General features: G+C 39.0%; 1 protein-coding gene across 2 annotated transcripts; it reads right to left on the reverse strand.

Moving 5' to 3' along the window:
- Positions 1-1017: 1017 nt before the first annotated feature.
- rad50 (RAD50 homolog, double strand break repair protein) lies at positions 1018-24982 on the reverse strand. 2 transcript variants are annotated; one of them, XM_018691942.2, is made up of 29 exons: positions 24854-24982; positions 24601-24688; positions 23012-23145; positions 22704-22787; positions 21947-22098; positions 21654-21839; positions 21300-21504; positions 20409-20537; positions 19375-19540; positions 18887-18945; positions 18444-18578; positions 17898-18104; positions 17538-17720; positions 17073-17230; positions 16800-16975; positions 15681-15918; positions 13550-13739; positions 13189-13315; positions 12117-12310; positions 11702-11812; positions 11501-11593; positions 11193-11306; positions 10749-10876; positions 10546-10647; positions 10188-10310; positions 4274-4359; positions 4023-4165; positions 3759-3892; positions 1018-1933 (listed from the first exon to the last, which is right to left on the reverse strand). In XM_018691942.2, exons 3-29 carry the CDS (start codon positions 23138-23140, stop codon positions 1747-1749), a joined length of 3939 nt encoding a protein of 1312 aa, XP_018547458.1. In that variant the 5' UTR covers positions 23141-23145; positions 24601-24688; positions 24854-24982; the 3' UTR covers positions 1018-1746. The 2 variants fall into 2 exon arrangements, with proteins under 2 accessions (XP_018547458.1, XP_018547459.1); XM_018691943.2 differs by having other exon boundaries at positions 24601-24684; positions 24854-24947.
- Between the last annotated feature and the right edge of the window lie 7 nt (positions 24983-24989).

The following is a 24989-nucleotide window of genomic DNA, read 5'->3' on the forward strand; positions in this document are numbered from 1 at the left end:
TTCTTTAAATGTCACACTATTGCATTTGCTTTGTCTAGCTAGAGGTTGTGGCACTTAAAACCTTTGTAAAACAGATGTGACTTCTGATGTGGCAAATGTGATGTCAAAGGGAATTCTTACATTTCTGTGGACATTAAATGCCTTCAAGTTTCTCGCAATTGTCTCATCGTCATTCCCTTTATTTATCTGAGCATGCTTATGCAGGATATCCTGCACTTTGCAGAAGAACTTATCCTGTACAGAAGACAAGCACATATATGTTAGCTTTTAAAAACAATTATGGACATTATTCTGGCCATGACTATTTTCACTGCAATTTGTGTTCTTAAGTTACAATGTTCAGTTCCAAACAGAAAACAGATACAAGCAACAAGAAACAGTGTTTCAAAAACTTTTCTCACCCCACAGCCGCTGTCAACCAGATGCTGCACATCTTCCACAAAGACTTGCTGCAGGTAATGGAAATATTAGATGATTTATTATCTCAGATAGCTTTTTACTGACATAAAAGGTTTTAACAGAATAAAATAAGTTAATAAGCAAGAAAACAGTTTATCAGATGAACTCTTACCTTATTGAAAGATGCATTGAATTTTTCAACCTCCTCAAGAATATGGTTTAGGTTTATGTTAGCCTTGTGGGGAGTAGGACTGGCAACAGCTGGACTGACCAGCAGAGCCACAGCAGATACCAAGAGAAGCATCATCATCTTCATCAAAGTAGCTTGTCAGCTGTCAACCTCTGGAAGAAGCTATTTCAAGAAGCCCTTGAACTGATTGCCTAATTGTCAGCTTGCAGCTCAGTCTGAGGTCTTGGCTGAGAAGAGAAGATTTATACTTGCTTTGCCCACGCCTTCGCTACGTGTTTTCCCCCCACCACACAAACAAATGCAGTGAGATAAGATTTGGTGGTTGATGAGGAATTTCACCAAAACTGAGCTATGTTTCTCTGAATTGGATTTACAGAGTTGGATGCCACACAAGTTTAAAAAGAAAAGAGAGAAAAGAGAGACAGTCGTATAGAAACTTCACAGGAAATTTAATGACAGAACGTTCACAAAGTGGCAAACATAGCAATATAACTGATTAGTGCAAGGTTGCTCTGAATTTTTAAGTTGAGCAGGTCCTCATGTTGCCACTGATGGCCAGCAGATAGCTACTGGACACTTTGTAGAGATTACAAATGGCAGTGCAATTGTCAAAATGAGGCCAGTACGCGTGTGTGTCATACCATAGCATGGAAGCTGTCCATGCTATTGATTAGGATCATAACTTTTAATGTCAGTTTGTGAAATATTTTTGATCTGTGGTGTCATCCACCTTTAAACATGAGACCACAGGTCACAGGTAACATTTGGCGAGTACTGGATTTATTGGATTTCTGTAGGCACTTCACCTACTTCCTCTTTTCCTCTTTGGTGGGATGGAAGATGTAATAAGTAAGTTTAGGTTATGGAACAGCGACATTAAAACAGATCGTTGTCATGACAGTATGTTTCTATAAAGTTTCTTGAAATCTCTTTCCAGTTGGAGAGAGAAAACAACAGGACAGAGGCTGACAGAGTCTCTTTGGTTTGGAAATTGTGCAGAACAGTTAACTTCCAGCAAGTTAATTGAAGAAGTGATTTGAAAGTGAATTTTCTTTTCTACTGTATTATTATTGTTTTTAAACTAAATGAACTGAACAGGAAACTTGAAAGTAAGAAAATCAAGAATTACTGCAGAGTGTTATGAGTCATTTATCTGTTCAGTGGAGATAAGATGAGAGGGAGGTGATGCTGCACTTTGTGATTTCAGAGTTCTGGTCCTGGTTCTTACGGATGCGGTAGAAGTGTTCAATGTAGCTGGACCGCCCCAGGAGCTCCACAAAGTCCTCGTCGTGGGTGATGATCAGCAGCTGGAAGTTCCGTTGGCGAGAGCGACTCTTAATGATTCTGGCAGGAGCAAGGAAGATGAGATAAAGAAGTATATAAGATTCATATACTTCACAGTGTAATGACTCAAATCATAGTGCATAGTTATATAGTGTTATGATAACATTGCTTGAAGTTAAGAAAGTCTTAAAGGAGTATTGACAGTTTTGTACTGTCTTGCACTTTCTGGTTTCTATTTCTTATATCTTCTTACCAGTATCCATTGCAACATGTCTACATCAAAGCATCCATGTGCATTTTATTTGTACAGAGCTTTTATCATTCTAATAATGACCTTAGAGCCAAAACTGGAGACATGGGTCTCATGTGGTGCAGTGAAAACAACCTAGAGCTCAACACTGTGAAAACAGTGGAGATAGCTGTCGACTTCAGGAAGAAGTCCTGTGGCAGTTGAAAAAGTTCAACCTGCCAAGGACAATGATGGTGCACTTCTACACCTCCATCACTGAGTCCATCCTCACCTCCTCTGTCACCATCTGGTACACTGCTGCTACTGCCAAGGACAGAGGCAGACTGCAGCATGTCATCCGGTCTGCAGAGAAGGTGACCGGCTGTAACCTGCCTTCTCTCCAGGACCTGTACACCTCCAGGACCCTGAGGCGGGCAGGAAAGATCATGGCTGATCCCTCCCATCCTGGTCACAAACTCTTTAGGACACTCCCTTTTGGCAGGAGGTTGCAGTCCATCAAAACCAAGACCTCACGCCACAAGAACAGTTTCTTCCCCTCTGCTCGGCTCCTTAACAAGACATACCCCCCAAACACACACTCACACAGACTGTCACAGACTATAACCCCCTACCCCCCCACTACAAGTTACAGTAATGTACACCTATGCGTTACATTAACGCACATCTCTCCGGACAATCACTGCCACCTTCAAACATTTGCACTCTACACTTTACATTTTAATTTAATTATGTGTATTTTTATGCTCCTTGTGTTTATACTTATGTTCCTTGTAAATATAGTTTTGGCTTTTTGCTCTTTTCTTTTTCCTATAACTGTCCTTTAGCACCAATATACCAAGACAAATTCCTTGTATGTGCAAATTTACTTGGCAATAAAGTCTGATTCTGATTCTGATTCTGAAGAGGTTTTCTAAATTATAACCAGCATGTTGCATAGTCACTGTGTGTTGTGTACTTTTATACTTCTATCTTTGTAGGGACCTTACAGAGTTTCAGACTGACTTTTTAATACCTTAACTGTTTGTCTGATGATTAAGACTGCATTTTAAGGTTACAATTAGTTTCAAGTTTCAGGTAAGACTTGGGGTTGTGGCTTGTGGATAGTCAGTCAAAGGTTAGGGGTGGGGTAACGCACCATGTCAATGACAGTCCACACAAGTATGGAGATGGAATATTGTGTGCATGTGTGTTCATTTGTGGGTCTGACTTAAGTCAGACAAATTTCCAATTAAAGGAATAAAAGCTGTGGCCCCTGTTGAGACACTGATATTTGGGTCAGTGGTTGAGCTTGAGGTTAGGGTTAGGCAAGTAGTGGTTAAGGCTAGAGGTAGGGGAAGTCTCCAGGAAATGAAAGCAAGTCTATGTAATGTCCCCAAAAGTGATGGAGATCAATATGTGTGTGTACATGTGTGTATATTTCTGTCATATGCTACTTTTAGGGACAAATTTCAGACTAAAGACCAGTTAATTGGGGAGAGCTTGTCCAACTGGGGACAAAAGCCATGTCCCCACTCTGGAAAAAGCTGATTTCTGGGGCAGTGGTTAAAATTAAGGGTTATGGTTAGGGTTAGGGCCCCCAAAAGAGACTGAGATCAACATGCATGTGTGTGTTCGTGTATGTGTGTATGTACTGACTCTACGAGGGCGTGTGCCAGTGACTCAATGTTCTCCCGGTCCAGGTTGGTGGTGGGCTCGTCCAGGGCCAGGATCCCACAGTTCAGACAGAAGGTCTCTGCCAGAGCTAGTCGGATGATCAGGGAGGCCAACACCTAGACACACACACACACATAGCCACATTTAAAAAAAAAAAAATCAGTTATATCAGGATTTACTGGAAAATACTGTAATTTTATTACACGCCTGACATATTTGCTAATACATAAAATACTTCTCTGGCACCTTCTGTCCAGCACTGCAGCGGCCTCTCATATCCAAAGCTGTGTCTCCTTTCACCATAACCACTCTGTAGTTGTAAACCCTCCGCTTCACTCCAGCATATGAGTTCTCATCCACATCAGACCTGATCTCCACATATTCAATGTCTGGAGAGGGAGAGAGTAATGAAACACTGCCAGAAGGAATACTGAGGGAGGAGAGCTACTTACATACAAATAATAATATTTGTTTTTAATTTCTAAAGTGAGATACACCTTGACCCCTGTAGGTGCTGCGCCACAGGTCTCGGATGATCTTGTTGATCTCATCCATTTTCATACTGTGGAATTTCATGATTGTTCTGAAGAAACCAAAAAAGGAACAGAGGTACAAATTAATAAAAAAAATTGTGTCACTTAATAGGTGTAACAGTGAGTAAAATGTGCAGTGAACAGGACATAACTGTGTAAATTTAACAAGGATCTGGGTATCCCAGATGAAAAGGGGAACAGCGAGACATGACCTAGTGCTGGATTAGAGCATATGGTAAATTAAACTCTAGGTTGGTTCAAAAGTGAACATGTGCTGACCACACTGCAGTGTGCACACAAACGTGTGCAAAAATGCTGGGCAATCAAACTCAAACTGACACAAATGGATAGCCATAACAAAGCTTTATGTAGGTTAAAGTTTGCTAATTTCTTATCAGGTAGTTACAAAATAAAAGCATGAGCATTTTTCTAAAATTAAACCTATTTGATATTGATGAATGCCAAAGATAACCTATCAATACATCAGTGTCACTGGATGTTGCCTTCCTGCATACCGAGAAGCATTTTGTCTATAATCTAGAAAACTGATGAGAATGTGGTTTGAAAACACCAGAATGATAACAGTATTACCAACAGCGCTTCTCACAAAGCCCATATATGGTGGATAAATATATGACCCATGAAAAGAGGAAGACAAGATAGAGGGAGTCGAGCAGTCCTTATCCATCCATCTGACCTACTATATCTTATTTGCATAACTGCTTATGCAACAGAAGGAAGTAAGGGCTTACGACTTCAGACTTCAAGGTACCAAGAAATATAACATAACTTGGTCATGATCAGAGGAACAGAGTGATTTTTGATTTGAAATACAGCACATTGTTGATAAGGCCTACAAAAAAATATTCTCATGTCGACGCTTTAGGTTTTATCATTTAAGAATACTTAATTAGGATTTAATACAATTTTTAATCATTCCTCCCATTCATATTGGCTATTAAATGATCCCTTTCTAACATGTTTCCAGTGTAAGTTATATATGTGTATTGGGGGCAAAATTCAGAGTCCTACTTTTAACTGAGGAAGACCATCTGTGGTTGAAATCTTATATACCAGTCATGTCCACATGACTTGTCATGCCTTTTTTTATGTGCAGAATTTTCTTTCTACTTTTCTGTCTCTTAATGAATGATGATTAGTTGAAAAATGTATAAAGTTGCAGGGACATATACCCATTAGCTTGTATTAGTTAATATTACTATAGAAAACTGGAATAGTAGCAGTTTTGAAGCATGAAAGACTGGTTGTATCCAAGTCTCAAGATGTTGCTTCACCCATTACTCTGCTATGAGCAGCGTCATGAGGGTGTGTGGCTGCAGTAGGATAACAGAAGGCTGGCAGATCTGGGACCAGCAGATCAGCTGATCAGTCTCTTTGCCGAACGTGCATGAATGCATAAAATAAATAAATAAATAAGTAAATAAATAAAAACAGCATGATGAATGTATTCAAATGTAATGGAAGAAAAGTTTAGATTATTCTCTTAAGATCGACTCGTGAAAGTAAAAAATATGGTGCATTAAAACAACTTCAACAAGTACAATTCACTGAATCAATTAACTTGTTACTACCCATCAAACTGATGCCTGATGGGCAGAGTTGATTGACCAGTTTATGAAAACATTCACACACCTACAGTCTGCCCTGTATTGGTGACCCACTAACCTAGTAGCCTGTTCAAGATACTTCAAATTCAAATACTTGGTGCATGAGTTTTAACACATAGAACATCAAATACATGGATACCTGAACACTTGTGTGTGTAGTGCCTTAGCTGTAGTAAAGTTAAAGCAAATTTTTGCTACTGTTATTGAGGAGCCAGGGTGGAGTTTTTACATTTATTACATGAGGGTATACAATATGCTTAGATTTTATTTTGGTGTATCTGCAGATCCTTGGATGTATTTAAAAATCACTTATTACATATGATATTTGACAATGATGGTTTTGTAGTTTTTGTTTGGACTAAATTTGCTCAAATGATACCGACAGTTATTTCACATTTAACTACTTGAAACTGCAAATTAGTTGTTGAGCTAACCCCAGCAATTTTAAATGTTTTTAAAATGCCACTGGAAATTATAGAACATATAAATAAACAAATCAGCAAAGTAGGGCTGGGCAATAGGGCCAAAAAGTTGTTTTTTTTCTGTCTATATGAACTCTAGAAAAATATTTTCACTTTTCATTTTCACAGGTTGAGAATTTATTTGTGGTGGACAAAATGGCCTGTGACCGATGTGACCGAGAGTGTCATGCAGCTCAGAAAGGGAGATTATAACCCAGGTTATTTTCTGAAATATCATTTACAGATGTCCCCTGAATGCCTCACATGCATAAAATCCCTCAAAAACTAAAACTTGAGGACGTCCCCATAGCCGAATGGTTGGGGCGCATACCACATGGGCCTAAGGATCGACTCCCGTTCTGGCTGGATCTTTACTGCATGTCATTCCCCCACTCTCTCTCCCTGTTTCCTCTCCACTGTTCTGTCTAATAAAGGTGAAAAAGCCCCCAAAAATAACTTTAAAAAACTAAAACTTGAATTGATCAAATTAATTTGATGTATCACCCAGCCCTAAAGCAAACAATAAACAACAGACACACACACACTCACATAATCAGTTATCACTCAATGTGATTTTACAAAGTTGAAAAAGATTAGTACGTGACAATCACATCCTTTTCTTCAGGGTATTAACCTATTATGCACACACATCAATTTGCTGCAAAGTGAATGATAGCGCAAGTTTCATATTAATTCTTTCCACTCTCAACAGCTTACCATGAAACCACCTTCTGTATATTCAGACAGAAACTGTGACCTGGATGTTGGGTCTGCTGGAAGGCTGCTAAAGCCTGCTTTCAATCTTGATAACAGTGCAGAGACTGATGCCTTAACTAACCCACACTTATGGGTAAATGATGACTCTGTTCTCAGATGGTATCTGAGATGGTGAGCTCACACTTCCTGAGGCTCATTTATGCCCTTCATCCTCAATTAGTGCCCATCTGTCATGTTTATCTGCCACCACAACTTTATAAACTGATTTTAATAGATTTCTGTTTTATCTGTGAGGATTAAATGGTAAGAATGGATTTTGTCTTTAGAGTCTTTAAAGCCTGACTCATGCTTTATAACATATTGGTGTTTATGCAACCCAACTGTTGTGCTTTTGCTTTGAAATTGAAACTCTATCAGTGCAGTTCTTTTTTATTTTAAGGTTTGCATTGTCATGCTATTTAATCCTGTAATCCACAATTTTCCAATTGTGTGCAGATTTTTATCACAAAGATCAACACTGCAAATGCAAATTTGATGCCACATTAGAATGATGCCAATGATAGTGATGTGGTCATACTAATTTCTAGAATTCAGAATTCACTTTGGGACTTGGTTGTGTTTCAGTGCGTCTATTGCTGATCCTGCTTTAAAAATGTACCTTCCAAATAGTAAAAAAGTATTTACTTTTGATATACAGAATAAAATACTAAATGCATTAAGTGCTGAAACAATTATTTTATTTTCTTTATTGGTCACATAATAGTTAAATAAAAATAGTAAAATCAGTATGTAGTGAAAAATATTAATTACCAAAAATAAACATTCTAATTTTACATACTAATGTGAATTAAAATTAAAATGTCATGTTTCCCCAAACCCAAAGATGTTCAGTTTAAAATTATGTTGATGAAAAGAAACAAATCCTTACACTGGAGAAGCTGACACCAGCAAATATTTAGCATTTGTAATTGTTCATCAAATTGAATGTAGATTAATTTTGTGTCAGTCACCTGATTAAATTTATCACCTGATCATCTCTGCTCTAAAATGCATTAAAATATATGCTGGATAAATGAGACATTGCTAGGAGGGTTATACATCACATGTAAAGAAAATGTTCTACGACTACTGACATATCTTACTGAATAGACTTTGTCCACCTACACACTTGAAACTCAACTACTGCAGGAACTTACATTTTCTTTACCACAAATCTCGTCACTGCTTCGCTGTGAATGAATGTGCTTTATATTTATACACAACAAGCCAGGTTTGCTTGCTGGACGAGGTTTCTGCGAGGCGGAGTCTGAGCTCGTTTTAAGTTAAGAATTTAAACAAAATACAGAATGATACATGTTATCTTTGATTAAGGTTGAAGGCAGTGTTTCTGTACAAACCGTCCTAACTCCACCTACAAACTAGCTTTATCTGTAACCATCTAGACACCTTCAGCACATCAAAAATCATGCATTGATTTGTATTTATGTTACAGCTACCTCATCCCATACCAGTGTTATATGTGTGTGTGTGTGTGTGTGTGTATATATACATAAATCTTTTTTATGACATTACAGGATTGCAATTAAAATTGCATTTATTTTCTATAAATTGAGCTGCAGGCCAATGTGTGTGGCCTATATAATGTTAAACTATTAAACAAACTATGATTGTACGTTTATGTATGTTTTTTTAAATAATTAAATAAAAATTTCCCAGTTGTCTACAATAAAATTAATCAAGTTCAAGTTCAAGTCAAATGTATTAAATTATTACCTCAGTGGTATGCTGGACCTAACCTAATGTAATCATGACATTCAAAAGGGACATTATAATTACTGATAGAAGCTGCATAGTGGGCCAGTTATCTACTGGCGAGTCACGTTTCACTATGTTTTGATATGTAACTGACAACATGTTACTGAGATAAGTTAGCATTAAGTTAATGCAAAAGCTGACAGCTCTGTACTGCAGATGTTCCAGATAATATTTAGCTTCACATTCTGACAGAACAAGTTGCTTCAGAGCAAGAGGTCTACATTCAGAGCTTTAAGATGATCAATTTAAAATGATGAAAGTCCAACCCAGCCAGGAGCTTAAACCCAGAGCCTTCTAGCTGTGAGATGACAGGAGCTAACAACTGCATCATTGCACACTGCCGTCACTGGAGGTTAGTAACAGTCACTACACGTAACTGTCGATAAATTACTGAACACCCCCAATGCCACTGCCTGGAGGAGTAATAGAAGAGCTGACATCACTGTTCAAACTCAGTTTTCCCACCATGTGGTAGCTGACTTTCTAGCTAACAATCGAAAAACTTTGTGATGGTTTTGATGACCTGACTTCAAAGGGAAGATTAAGGACGGATGTCTCACACAGGAAACCTTCTAAAGATAGTGAGTCAAGATGTGCTGAAGTCGAAATAACTGTACACTTGTAAGCACTAAGCACATTTAAAAAGCACTATAAACATAACCTTTTTTAAAGTTGCTTTTAACTAATGCAGCTCTGTCACTGATACTTTTATACAAGAGTGCATCTACATCTTTTCCTCTCTTTCTGCTATGTTTGTTCCTTTTCACCCACCTACTTTTATCTTACTTAAAAAATAGTAGTAGTACTATTAGTAGTAGTATAATTACCCTGTCATTAACAAATCGTGTGTAAACTTAGATTCTTTCATTCGTAACTATGCAGCACTGTATTCTTAAAACTCTAAATGTATTATAAAACCACAGACAATAGACCTATCACTATAAGAGTCCCATTAGTGAAATATCATACAAATACAATAGAACAGGTCAAACACACCTGCGCAAAAATTCTAATGTATAGCATACGTCATGTCTTCATGGTTTCACTCTGATATCATTTGTGCAGATCTGTTTCGGTTTGTGTCACTGTATACGTACATATAGACTTTCCCACAGAGAGGAAATGTTTTTTTCTACTAGTAATACCCCCTCCACTGACATTCTAAGTAACTGGTTTGTGTTTATTAGCTCAGAAAACAGACGCTGGTTGTAACTATGTGTGCATGTGCGTGTGCGTACACGGTAGGGCTACACTTACTGATCAAGGGCCTTGTAATAGAGATCCAGGTCTTTAATGACCAGCTCTGTGGTCCTCATTATGATCATCTTGTTTTTGTAGCGCTCATCAGCTTTGTCATACTGATCCTCTCGCAGCTGTTTTCTGCAAGAAATCAATTTAAAGTGTGAGTTTAATTCATGAAAAAAATATTGAGTAAGCCAAAGCAATCACACAACTACCCAAATTTCTGTTGCTCTGAAGCGATGAAAATGTAAACTTGCTGAGGAAATAATTTATATTCTGAACACTCTAAGTGCAATGATAAACAATAGGTCAGTCTTAGATACTAGATTGATCTGCACTGTATAAAATCAAATAACATATCTACATGTCTCACCTGTAATCCATTATCGCCTCCTCAAAGCCTTTCTGGCGACCAAGTGCGATACTGCGGTTCTTCTTCAAGTCTTCCAACTTGCGCTCTGCGTCACGTCGTTCTCTGGACAACAACAGAGGCAGATGAGGTGAAACCATTGTGACTAACTTCTAATATTACAAACAACCCTCTTGTCATTCTATCAAATGGTGTAATGTTCTTACTGGCGCAGCTGCATAACTTGCATGTTGCCCATGTCTTTCATAAGGGCCTCGCGTTTGGCCACAATGTCCTTCAACTCCTCCACACGCTTCCTCAAGGTCAGGTTGTCTTGCAACCAGCGCTCCTGGACCTATGAGACACAAAAATATTAACTACTAACAAATGTATTTCACAATGACGGGATACATGGTAACAGTAATAACAGTGGAGGAGCTGGGTAGGTGCTCAGGGTCAACACTGATGAAGGCCACAAGCCAAACATCAGTCTGAAAAATTAGGTTGCTTTTTTTCCTACAAGTGTTGCTGGAATTTTGACCCTTTAAGATTCATTCCCTTCTTAATGCATCCTGTAAGCAGGTGAAGTTCTGCTAGAAACTCAGACTCAAAGTAGAAGAGAAGAGACAAAAATCCAACAATAAAGACAATGATGACTAAGGAGGCCGTACCTTTTGAGTGTCTATGTCTTGACGGATGTTTCCCATCTCCTTGTTGATCTTCTCTTTTTGTTTCTCAGCCTCATGCAGCTGAGTGTTGGTTTCTTGAAGCTCAGACTCTTTTTGCTGCAGCAAAAATAGGCAGCATCATTAAAGTTGTCCAATCCGACACAATTACAGCCAAGATTCTACAACTGATATCAAAAGAAACAATAATAAAAGAAAGCTGGTGTTTCAAGGTGAATGAAGCCACACACATTTTTTTAATTTTTATGGTAACTAAGTCAGAAAAACAAGTGCAATAGTGGCAAACGTATTACCTCTCTGTATTCATCTTTGCCCTCATCAACATATTTGGTGATGTCTCTTTCCAAGGTGGTGATCACCTTCACTCGCTCTTTAATGGCATTAATCTATCAGAAACAGTTTTAGAAAAGTGACTAGGTTAAGAGTCATACATAGAAGAAGCTTTCAGTTCAGAAAGTGCAGTATAAGAGAGATAAAAGGGAGGATTTGTTCACCTTCTCCTGCCCTTCTTCCTGCTTCTGCCTCTTGCGTTCAACCAGCTCCTGCTTCTCCTGCTGCAGCTTCTCCAGAGCAGCAGACAAAGGAGACAGCTGCTCCTTTGCTTCCTGGATGGATACAAAGTGAGGGGAAAGGGGACAGCATGACATATTTACAGGGAACCAACTTTCTTTTCTTACCATGCACCTAGAAAAAAGTAAACAATAGTATATCACATAGAAACAGATTAATTAAAAGTACTGTCAAAAGTAAACACCTAAGCACTATTTTAACTTTACTATTTTAACTTTATATGTCAGTAGAATGTAGGAGAGTACATCTTTGCATGAAATATATTAATTTACAAGTGCCTTTATGGGTCTACATCAACTTCTTAGAGGAACCTTGCATTAGCAAACAACAAAACAGTACCCTTATGTCCCTGGTTAAGGCCTGTATCTCAGTGGTGAACTCGACACACTGCTCCTCCAGCTGCTGCTGTTTCTGCATATCACTGCTCAGCTGGAGCTTCTCTGCTCTCGTCTCATTCACAGCACTTTTCAGCATCTGAATCTGATCCTGCTGGTCCTGGATCAGCTTACGCTTCAGCTCCATCTTGCTGGAGGCTGCAAGGACACAAATTGGCAAAGACTACGAAAAAATAAAATCCTACAATGCTGTTGATGTGACGTCAACAGTGTGTGGCTGTGTATTGATGACAAACAAGCCAATCTTTCATAGGTATTTAGATTAATGGTGGATTCTGCATTTGTCACGGAGAGCTATTTTTAAAGCAAGATGTAACATGTAATGTTTGTAGTCTCAGCTTTGTCAGGCTACAAAGGATGTCACCTAATCTGCTCTGTGCACAAGAAAACACATCAGAGTAGTGAACAAAGCTGACACCTGATGACACCTGAACCAACTCCATTCACAAATAAGATGGTGGACAAATCACAAGGACTACTATTTACAATAGTTAAGTTTGCCTGTCCTGGTATTTTCCTATGCATGTGTCACTGTGTATGTGTATGTCTTTTTGTATGTTTGTGGACATTGACAGTATGTAACTTTTAGTATATCTTTTAGTTCCAAAACATATCTCAGCGTGGTGAGGTACTATGAAAGGCTTCTGTGACCCACATTCATTGAACAGTCTAGCAGCAGTGCAGAGATATTACCATCTACTAAGCTTTTAACCAATCAGACTAAAGTGAAGGGAGGAGCAGAGTGGTTTGCTTTTGAGTTTCATACAGCGGTGAAGAGGAAACAGATGTCAGAGCCCAAACTACGTGCTATAAAAGTTTAAGTGGACTTCTATAAGCAGTTACCCCATGTGTTGTACATTGTGTCATACATGCATATATCATCAACTCGAGAAAAGAAAAGTAAAAGCAAAGCAGCAGCGATGGCAAAACTACAACATCAGGATCAGGACTGAAAAAGACAAACAAACAAAAGAATTTTCCCTCTAAATGGGTGAGCATGTGTCATGTCATCTTACTGGTGTCTAGCATATGTTGAGTTTCTTGTTTCTCCTGACTGACTTGCTGGACAGTTCTGGTCAGGTCTACTCCCTGGAGTTTGGCTGCCTGTTGAGCTATTTTCCTCTCCACCTCTTTAAGGTCCATCTGGAAAGAAAAATATATAAAATACAATAAGGTGAAGAAAGAGAGGGCAGAAACATGTATAAGACAGAGTGTGTATCAATTTCCAGGGCTTTGCAATGTCTTAGAGTGATGTTTCACTATCATGTCTCCAATGCTTTTCTTTTTGATGCTGCTGCTATTTCCAGTCTTTCTATTTATTAATTTCCAGTTGGACAGACATGGTCAAAAAGACTGAAACAGATAGGAGGATGGTACCAGGTATCTGTCCATGAGAGATATGTCCTGCAGGCAGGCCTTGGCTGTTTCCTCCTCTGACATTAGGGTACCAAGCAGAGTCTCCTGCTCCTCCACATCTCTTTTCAGCCTCTCGATTTCTCTATTCACAGTCTGCAGACGGTTTCTTAGGTCAGGCAACTCCTTTTCCTGAAACTGTACAATGGACTGCCTGCGAGACAGCAAAGAGATGAGAAATATATTTTGACCAGAGAGTAAAGTGATCTTTGACTATTCAGGAAATAGTTTTCACTGAAGCATCCTGTGGATGAATGTATTCTTGACACACACAGTACACTTGAATGTATACTTGGCTTAACAGTAGTCCTGGCATAGATCCCTATGGCTTAGGTTTTCATTTATAGTTCAGCACCATATTTCACCTGTTGATATAGCATTATATATATCATATAGAATGTGATTTAATTATACTTTATGTTGTATTCACTCTGAACAATCTCTACTAGCATCAGAGATTGCTAACTAATCACAGTTCTTGATACCTTTAATATGTAACTGGTTCATAAAGCTTTTTGTTTTGTATCATGTCAAAGATGAAATCATTTCTTTTCTTGACCTTACAATACCCCAGAACCACAAGGTAATGCCAAGGCAGGTGTTTACTTGAGAAGACCATATCCCAGAAATCTGATTTAGTGGCTGGAATTTTTGAGATTGTCTGTCAAGTACATGGATTGGGTTTCTTATTACTGATTAAATTCTTCTAAATATCATCCCTTGTGCTGAAAGTCTAGATATGAAACTGTTGCATAAAAACAAGAGAAAGAGAGAGAGAGAGAATGCTGGGTCACTACACTCTCAACTGTGGGATTCTACTCAGGTCATGAAAAGACAGTGGCGAGAACCAAGGATAAAATCTCAGTCATATGAGAACCTAGCTCCATCTAGTGGACTGAATGTCATAAAACCTGTTCTCTACTCCTCTGAAGTTATTTTTTATAATGAATTATTGAATTACTCATAACCTTTTGAAATATATCATCCCACATGTGGGACACATTGGCTTAGTGTGTTTTGGTCTGTACCAAACTCAACATACACACAACCGTGCCCAACTGTACACTGTTCAAAAGCTTTAAATCTCCTCACGCTATCTGTGCAAAGCAGTTTATAACTGCAAAAGCTGTTCTGCTGACACAGAAGCAGTTCAGACTTGTGACTATGGCTCCTACAATATTCTTGTTCTCTCTTTAATGGAATTGTGAAGTGATTGTAAAATTTGAAGAGTTTCAGAGGAGAACAAGGTTATGACTGTAATCACAACACAACAATTCATCTGAATCAATCTGATGGTAACTTTGAATACATAAAATTCAGTTGGTGAGAAGAAAAATGGACCGAACTGTCGATACTTTTGTTCTTAGTGAGTGAAGCACAATTTTACAGGTTAGAATGGTGAGTGATGAGTATGAATGGTGTAAAGAGGCCAGTCCCCAATTACAGAGATACTCTGTTTTACAGAAAAGAGGTCATGAAACAAGTTGTGGAAAACTATGAAAATAAATTATATACAATACAAACAGCAGTAGCAGACTTATTATATAAGATGGATTTCATATTTGTCCTTCATGTTTTTTTCATGGTCAATCATTTATTTTCAGGAATCAAATTCAGTATAACAATCATGTGGTGCACAAGCCCCAGTGGGCTGCTGAGGACTCATCCTCCTTTCTCTACATGCCATACTGCTTGAATGAACACAGCAGATGAAAGCTGAATATCTATTTTTGGTACAAGACAAGCAAGTCTTCTGTCTGTTGTGTGTTGTGTTTAGGTGACTTGATGAATACATCAGAGATATTTTTGGCAATTGTCTTAATCATGGGTAATTCATGTACCCTAGTGTAAGACGTTCAAATGAGATAGCATATCCACTGGTAAAAAATTATACAGATTTACTACTACTTTCTGTTGCTAAGGAACACAATGGAGGGTAGTTATACTTGACATGTCTGTCTTCATGCGCAGGTTTTATCTTGTGCTGTATATAATGCCACTCCTTATCTGAACAATTATCTGCCATCATACAGATAATTGTTCAAATATCAACGTACATTCGTTGGACTGTCATTGTACAATTATTTCATGATACCTGACGGGTCTGAGAGACACCATCTCATCTCTCTTCCTCTCCTTTCTCTTCAGGTCCTGTTCTGTGTTTTTCAGCTTGTCTGGCACCAGGCGCAGTTTGGACTGCATGTCGCTGATAACCTCCTGCAGATCAGACTCTGAAGGGAACGTGCGCTGACACACGGGGCAGCAGGGCTCTCTCTCCTCTGTCAGTTGGCTGATGAACTGGGTGTATACTGCTGTGGCTCCAGCTAGCATGGCTATATGAAGACAGGAGAAAGAGAAAACAAATACACCATAATATTCATTTGTACTACTTCTATCACTATGACAACTAGAACTAGAATTAGAGCCAAACTTCCTGACATTATGTTAGGCCTTAGGTTAAAATGAGCGCATAGTGCACATGACTTCAACTGCCACTTGGTTGTCTGACTCCAAACATAAGAAAATGACCCAATGAATAATCACAGTAGATACAACAGAAGGCTATTACCAGGTTAAAATGTGATTTGGTAATGTCACTACCATCAGGTGTTGTGCCACATAAATGTAATTCACACACCTGTCAAATGTCAAGTATTGCATTGTGAAGTGTTAATTGTGTGCATTCTCTGGACAGTACATTACTTCCATTGTGGCATTTTTTTTTTGAGGGCCTAAATTTCACCCTTAGAATTCAGACACTCAAAGTAGTGGAGTAGTGGGTTGTGAGTAGTGGAGGGTAACTTCAGCACACTTAGTAACAAACAGGAAGTGATCTCAAACAGAGCCACTGACTTGTGGAGGCATTGTACTTTAAATACAAAGTTTAGTCTGTGATTCAGTGAAAGGGGTAGAATTGTCTGTAACTACTCTCATCATTTAGTTGGTGCTTGGCCTCATTTGTTTAGTTTTGTTTCGGTCCAAATGTCATCTCACCTCAGACTGCCATTAATGTCTCTCAGATGCCATCTCTCAACCTTTTAATTTCTTTTATGTATTTTGGGGCTTTTTATGCCTTCATTTAAGAGTTGACAATAGAGATATGACAGTAAATGAGGGAAGAAAGAAATGGGAAACACGGTTCATGGTCACCGTCTTAAAATTCCAGGCCACCAGGACACACCTCATCTTTCTATTTGTATTTCAAAGCATTCACCTCTCTGTTTGGATATCTTCTCCAGATCTTCCTGCAGTTTGTTCAGGTCCTGCTCCAGATCCTGACTGCCACACACTTTGAAGAATTTCTCTTCATCACTGGTTAATTGCTGCTCCTTCTTACGCAGCTCAGCAGCAATGTGACTTTTATTCTGCTCACTTGATGCCAGGTCTTTACTGTGAGTAAAGAAAATCACAACACCATACTAGTCAGTGCCACAGAAAGATCATGTTTGAATAATTCTCCTTCCTTTATTGCAGATAAATTACTAACTTGTGTTTGGCAAGTCTGTCCCTGGTACTGTTGATTTCCTTAGACTTGGCATAGATCCAGTCTTCCAGCTCTCTCTTGTTGGGAAAGTGGCCCAGTAATGACACCAGATCCTCACTGTGTCGAGACTTGATCTTACGTACCTGGTCCTCCTTCTCTGTCTGGAAGGACAAGAGAGGAAAGACGAGAGGAGAGACAGCAGAGAAAGGAAAGACGACAGTAGCCGATAAGGAAGGAGGAGAAAGATTAAGAAGGGGAAGAGAGAAACACGGAGACAAGAGGAGAAGACAAGGTTAAACTACCACCAAGGGTCACTCACTTTTACTTAAGGACGAGAGACTCAAGAGACAGAGAGGAAAAACGGTAGAGTAGGTTGTGTTTCTGCAAAGTAACATTTTCATGATGTCTCTTGCTCTGGTCTGAGAACAGGCAAGGTGTGAATACTCAACACCATTGGTTACACATTACCTTGTCTTTTTTCAGCATTTCCATTTGTGTGCGTGTGGTGGTGTGTGTGTTGAGCGTCTCCATCTCTTGGTCGAGCTGTCTCTGCACACGGTCGAGTTCGGCCTTCTCTCTCTGGAGCTCCACAACCTCGGCTTTCAGCTCCTCCACGTTGGAGCTCTGCACTGCGCTCTGCAGCTCACGCTCCTGAGGAGGAAAACACACATGCAAAGTAAGGCGATCAGAACAGAGGGTGTTGTTACAAATTGGTGGTTTATAAGTATATTCTGAGAGAAATACTCACTTATCCATATAGCTGATCATTAATTAAAAAACATACAGAAGCAACATAAACCTTGTCATATCCGTAGTTTCTATACTCACTGCTTTAGCCAATTCATTGTCCAGTTCTTGTAGTCGAGTAGACGAACCCTCCAGCCTCTGCAGCTCTGCTCTGACGTTCCTCAGCTCTTGCTGCTTCTTTCCCTGGAGGTCTCTCTTCAGCTCCACAGTTCTCTCCAGGCCAGTCTTCTTATCCCTCATTTCATCAATAGACTGCTGCTTCTGCTGCTCTTTTTCCTGCAAGTCCGCCTGAGTGGACAGAACAGTAATGGGAGGAATCGGGCATTACAATCATGAGGAGCAAATTTATTCATGATCTGACTGACAGTTATGGAAAATCTTCCTTGCAGGAAGTGGTAAAGATGTAATACAACACAGCTATGTAGTAGCATTAAAAAACAGGGCTGCAGAGCATTTCAAAACAAATCGTGTCAACTTTAATTGATTTCAGCTGATCTTGATGATATCAAACGGAGACGGTCCTGATGATGATAAAGGCCATATCAAGTCGATTGTATGAAATACTATACATGGCACAAGAAGGAGAAGTGGATTAACTTTTTTTTAAATAAACAGAGAATTTCTTACCAAAATCTGACTGGCTGTCTGTTTTTCCTGCTCCTGTCTCTGAGTGACATGACAGTGAAAACTCTCAAGCTGAAGAGTGGTGAAGGGTGGTCTGTCATAACCCTCCATTTCAAGATAGGATGACAAAGAGCGAACCTGTGAAAGAGTTGGGTCAGTGCTTGTGAAAAATGCTTTCTAATAATGATTAGAGAAATGAAAGGAGAATTAGTGAAACCGGCAGTATTAGTAGTGTGTGGTGGAGAACATCTGTCCCCCATCTTTCATTGCATTTCATTATATTCATTTAGAAGACATTTTTGTCCAAAGTGATTTACAATAACTGCATTCAGCTTCCATGGGAACAAGAGTTGGATGTCATCAAATTTGAGAAACTCCTTCCAAACAATCAATAAAGAGTGTGTTCACTGCATCAGTGTGTAGAAGTAATTCTTTTTTCCTCTCACCTGAGTGTCTCGGTTCTTGATGTTTTGGGTGTGGCGGTCGGCCTCTAGCTGAAGACGACCTGGGAAAGGAGAGAGGGATTTCAACATAATTCAATTTGGTCTTCAAGAAATATCTCTTCCATCTATCACTAGCATCTTTTTAAAACAAATATATGAGCATAAAGTGTGCCATGACATTCAGCCAAAATTAGATTTTAAAAAGTTGCCTGTTCAAGACTGGACAAAGGACAGAAGACCACATATGAGCTATAACTAAAAAAGAAGTTTATTATATGTAACTGTAAAGGAAACACATGTATAGACTAATAAAATACAGTAAAAATAAACAGAGTGGAAGCCAGGAGAGTGAGGAAGACTGGCTGGCTGCCACCACATTATACAGTACAACCAGACCAGGTGAACTAAATCTCCCTAACGACTGAACTCCGCCTCTCTCCTGCAGAGAGAGGCCTGACAACAGACTAGTAAATGTGTGCAGATGTGTGTACCTTGCTCTACCAGGAGATCGGCCTTGACTCTGTTCAGTCTCTGACATTCCCGGCCAGCTCTCTCCAGCTCCCTCTGGCAGTCTGTCAGCCTCCGCTCCTTCTCTTTCACCCTCCTCTGGTGGTTCTGATAAGTCTCCTGCAGCTCGTCGTCTGAACCTTGAAACACCTGTCACATACACGGTTCACATTCTTAGAGAGGCTTTGAAGCTCCACAGGGACATCATTATATCATAACTATATTACATTTGAGGCATTGGTGCATCTACTATAACAAACAGGAAATTTGTTTAATTGTTCTATGTAGAAATCAAGAACCCCATGGTGTAGATCACCAACTTTAGCAACAGAAAACAATGCGGTTTGTAGAAAATGTTGTAATTTTGACAAGCACAAAATGTTTTGAGCACTTTCAATTTTCAACCAAGGATATGTTATCACACTGATAATCTACCTCTGTCACAAAAAACTCCAAGTACCAACACGTATACAAAAGGACCCTCAGGTCACTGACACAGATACAATCACAACTGAGAAGCATCAAACAAACAGAGCTGCAAGGCACACCAGGAGAAACATACAACAGTTGTAAAAGACATTTGTGTTAATAAAGGCCAGTGATGAAGTGACTGGTCATTACAGAATTACAGCAACCTCATTCACCATCTGCATTCTTTCCATTACCTGCCCATTTAGTGTAATGACACCTCTTACAGAGTGGAGTCTGGAGTCCTGTTCAGCATGTGTTTAACTAAATAAACCCTCACATAGAGAGACAAATGGAGAGACTTGTACGCTTTCCTCTTTTTAACATCATCTCCATTCATGAATTTCCTTTTCAGTCTCATTCTTTTTTTTAAATCCATCCTTAATCATCTTTAGAGCCTCTTGTCAGGAACCAGTGTTTTCTCCCATTTTTAATAACTAATTTCTGATTTAATTACCTATTCAAGCTTTCCATCAAATTGTTATGTTCAGTTTTTCCATTATATAAGAACAAAACTGACATATGTATATGTTAGATATTATTCCTTTACCTGTTCCATTGTTTCCTCCAGCTCCCTGTTGTCTTCCTCCATTTGCTTCTTCCTGCTCTCTAAAGCCTTGATGTCATTGTCCAGCTTCATCACTTTCCCAAGTTTTGTGTCAATATCCATAAGTCGATTCTGAAAATGATTATGACATTGAAATATTAACATTAAAGGGCATTATTGTTATACTTTAGACATGAGTTTCAGCTCTACCTATATCACTTGTTTCACTACAGATATCAAAATGCACTGCTGTAAAAACCTTTCTACAAATGTAGAGGGCAGGTTATATCGGATATGCCTATCCATCCAGTTATTCAAGCAAGTGATACAACAGATAATCTCCTATGGAGAAATGGTGGTTTATGGATTTATCTGTCAACATGTTTCATACAAAGAAAAATTGTTTTCACAACTTTACAGTTTGAAATTACAGAACACATACTATCTGACAAAGATGAAAAGATTCAGGCACATAAACCAAACCTGGTTGCTATGTTACTGTGCGAAAACTCTCTCAAATACACCACGGTCTCTTGGATTTTTCTTTCAACATGCACAACACTGTGAAAACGTTTGAGACACTTCAGATGGTTAGATTCTTATCCATTGTACAGTAACATCAGGGAGGCATCTGATTGGCCCCAAATTCATTCTGCACCATGACAACAAGCCCAAACACACAGCCACAGTCATAAAGACCTATCTTCAGTCACAAGAAGAACAAGGAGTCCTGCAGGAGATGGTCTGGCCCCACAATGCCATGAGATGGGTGTAGCTTGAAAAACTGTGCACAAGTGTGCAGAGGAGATTGGTGCTGCTTCAAAGACAAAATACTGTACTGCACAATACTGCATACAATATCAACATACACACAAACACACATTATCAGCTCACCTCAAGTGGTTCAATCTGGCTCTCTATCTGCTGGACGCTGTCTTTAGAGGACATCAGCTGAGCCTCCTTGGTAGCCACAGTCTCTCTAAGCTCCTGGGCTTTCTCCTTGTTCTGCTTCAGGTAGCGCAGCTCTAACTGACATTCTTTGACTGTCTGGTTCTGTGTGAGACGCAGCTGACGCATCGTCTCCAGAGCTTTGATATACCTGGGAGAAAGACAGACAGGTAGTAATACATATCTGAATGACATATGCAGATTAATGTGTGGTACCTAGGTACAAAATTAGGTTTTAGATTTTAGGTAATACAATGCTTTCACATTCAAAAAAAGACAAATATGTAAGAATGGCTTTACTTTGTTGCAGCAAAGATTGAGTCAAACTTGTCTTTGAGTGCTTTGCCTTCACTCAGTGGCCAGTTAGACTCTTCTTGGTGACAGAAGATGACGTGATTGAGCACAGGCTTTGATACACCCAAGGCTGAAATCATCTCCCGGTCCAGCTCACCACACTTAGACGACAAACTCACTTTCTCACCGTCTCTGGAGGAATGATGATGGGGTCATTTAACCTTAATTTCAGTTCAGAAACACTTATTTTTCCAATATCAAACAAAAAACAAATAAAGAAACTCAAGACTGTGGCCTACTTTATTCTGGTGATGACCTGCTCTAAGCTTTTGAAGGAGTAGGTCTTTGCCTTCTGAGTGCATGACATGGAGCGTTGGACGCTCAATTTGTCTCCGTTAACATCTGTGAATAAGAGGCGAATCTGTGCTCGCACATCCGTCTCATGGGCATCCTGCAATTCAGCATAAATTTACTTTAACAAGGACAGCATGAGTAATCCTCATCTTGACTTGAAGAAGCAGCTCTGGTATATTGAATAATTCCAAGCAGTTCTTAAGTACAGAAATTGATTATGAAACATTTGCAAAAATACAGAAATAAGGTATGAATACAAAGTGACTTCCATTTCATAATTGGATAAATCTCTCATTAGAAAAGGATTTGTAGACACTGAAGATTTAGCACAGGTATAGAGGAGTTAGGAATCTCATTGTTAACAGACTTCAGCTCAAATATGTGAAACATTTGATCTGATATTTAAGTGTTAGGCTAAGTTGGTAGATTCAAACAACTAAATTAATAAAATATTTCTTTTTTTATGCATATTTTCAGTGTTATTTTCACACATGATAGTGTGGGAAACTTGCAAATGTGTGAAAAATGGCATTTTTTGGAAGTATGCATGGAGTGCTGTGAACCAGTAGAAATTTTAACATCACTGTGTAATTAGCAGTATCAGATAAACTGACATCTTAAATACCTCTTAAAAAAAAAAAAAAAAAAAAAAAAAAAAAAAAAAAAAAAGCTGCTGTAACCAACACAGGAGAGTGAGCTCACCTTTGGATCATGTACAAAGGCACCTCCTTTAGATCCAGGGGGAAGTTCTCCTGATGTTGCATACTTAAGGCACTCGATAATAGTCTGGAAATAAAAAAAAGGTATTTTGTACAAGAATTGAAGCATGGCAGTTGCATTTATTATTTTTGCAAAATGTGAAAAAAAGAGAAAACTAATAATTCCAGTCCAGTCAGCCAAATCCAAATGTACGTGTTATCTCAAAGGCATACTGTCAACTTTCTTGTTTCTTTCTCTGCACGTCACACTTCACAGATGACCTTTGCTCTCGTAAAGACATGCCCTCATACCGTTTTCCCTGCTCCATTGGGTCCAACCAGCACAGTCAGAGGAGTGAAGAACGAGATGACTTGTTTGTCTTTATCCTCAATCCCAAAGCTCCTCACACCAAGGATGCTCATCTTGTCTATCTTTGACATTTTTACTTTGTGAAAGAAAAAGAGGGAGAGAGAAGGTGGACACATGGCTTACATGAGCACCAGTGATGAAAACAGGACAGACAAGACAGGACAGTGCCAAAGCATTTTACTGTGAGATCAAATGAAGAACATGTCACAGCAGTAGAAGATTTTTGGTTTCTAATTAGCAATGTCAACTTAAAACATGCTGCAGCCACACTGCCAAACAGATTTATCATGGTTACCATCTCTATCAGTTTAATCTGCTGACTGTGGCATTTGGTTTTTGAAACTGCTGCCAGTCTGCATTTTGAATCTTCTAATTTACACAGATAAGTATCTAAGTACATTTCACCACCATTCTGAAAAAGTGAACACAACTTTGGTTGCATCAAAAAGCTGCTGTATTGACAATTTAACAATTATAATTTATTTACAGCCATAGAATAGTATAATAGGGATAGGGATATCAACTGATTTACAGACAATTTTGGCACAACATAGTGGACAGTAAAACTATGAGAAACAACACATTTGTTCACAGTGTCAACAGTCTCGCACACAGTTTAAGCACATTTGTCCAAGATGCTGCATAACACATTTTTTCCTGAGACTGGATACATCAGGAGGGTTGGCTCAAACATCGCCAGTGTGTACTATCAATGAAACTATATTACCATTGTTAAACACTGTATCACCTCTATTCCATAATCTTTAACAGACATAAAAAGCTTCAAATGCTGAGGTCTTGTTATTAAAGTCAAGTCTGTTTCCCCTTCAACTGGAGTTTCCCCTCCGTTAAAATGATATTAGATTATGGATAGGCCTGGCACATCGTTGGGGAGAGGATAAACATCACAAAAGACGACTGGTTGGGTTTAGGGATTCGTTGCTTTGTTTTGTTTCTTATCCTTTTTGGGATTTCCTTTGTATCTGTGGCAATTTGCTTCTAGGTCCAACGTGAGGAGCCTTTTTCTTACGTTGTAGTAGACCGAATATTTAGTGGTTTTGGACTGTCGGTCCGACAAAACAACGTTTTACTTAATGATAATTCAGGTCATTGTGGCGTTTCACTGACCAGTCAAATACAACTACTCGTTATTTGCAGCCCTGCATACATTACAACCACCTAATTAAGTTACCGTCCTAGCACAGTTTCAGTATGTTAACAGAAATGGTCGTTAGCTGACTTCATGAGAGGAAAATACGAGAAAGAAAGTGATGAAACTCGGTGTTTCAATTCGTTCTACCATGTCTCAAACATCGCTTCATTCTAAGTTAAATAACACTTATGTGTGGCCGCGTGTGTCCAACGTTACACACACGTCAACTCAGCACCAGCCTAGCTAACAACATGAGTTTAGCTTTCATGCTACACTGCTGCGTTTAACACACTGTCCAACATCCGCAGGGTAACACAAGATAAATTTCCGCTACAAACAGTAGTCTACAGCTATATCTATGATATACATTCAACTCACCTCAAGTTGTTGTTGTCGCTGTGCAGCTCAAACATGAAAGTCGTTTTCGCGCTGTGGGAAATATGACGCCAAAGGCTGCGACTTCTGACTTCCGGGACATAGAATGTGAGCGTATAGAACGGTAATACACACAGTTACTTAGTTAAGTGGGCTGTCCATACACGACTGAACGTTAATTTACACAAGGACATCACTTATTCAATGGAGGCACTTTTAATTGTTACTCTGACCCATATTCAGTCTATGCTCTCACCTAAAACCACCTCCAACCAACATGTTACTAGGCCATAGCTAACAGGACAAAATGGCCACCATCAAACTGAGAGAGCAAATGTAGAGAAATTTGGGAACGTCAACCGAAATGAGCAGAACAACATCACCCGAACTGC

This window comes from Lates calcarifer, linkage group LG20 (assembly GCF_001640805.2).
Source record: "Lates calcarifer isolate ASB-BC8 linkage group LG20, TLL_Latcal_v3, whole genome shotgun sequence".
In the NCBI taxonomy this organism is placed as follows: Eukaryota; Metazoa; Chordata; class Actinopteri; family Centropomidae; genus Lates; species Lates calcarifer.

Bases quoted from the DNA above. Each gene is read 5' to 3' on its own strand.
- rad50 (XM_018691942.2), bottom strand. From the start codon at position 23,140: ATGTCAAAGATAGACAAGATGAGCATCCTTGGTGTGAGGAGCTTTGGG. The intron at 18,105-18,443 runs GTAAGAAATTCT...CTGTCCACTCAG, and splicing joins AGACAGCCAGTCAGATTTTG to GCGGACTTGCAGGAAAAAGA. The intron at 17,721-17,897 runs GTGAGTATAGAA...TTTCCTCCTCAG, and splicing joins ACAATGAATTGGCTAAAGCA to GAGCGTGAGCTGCAGAGCGC.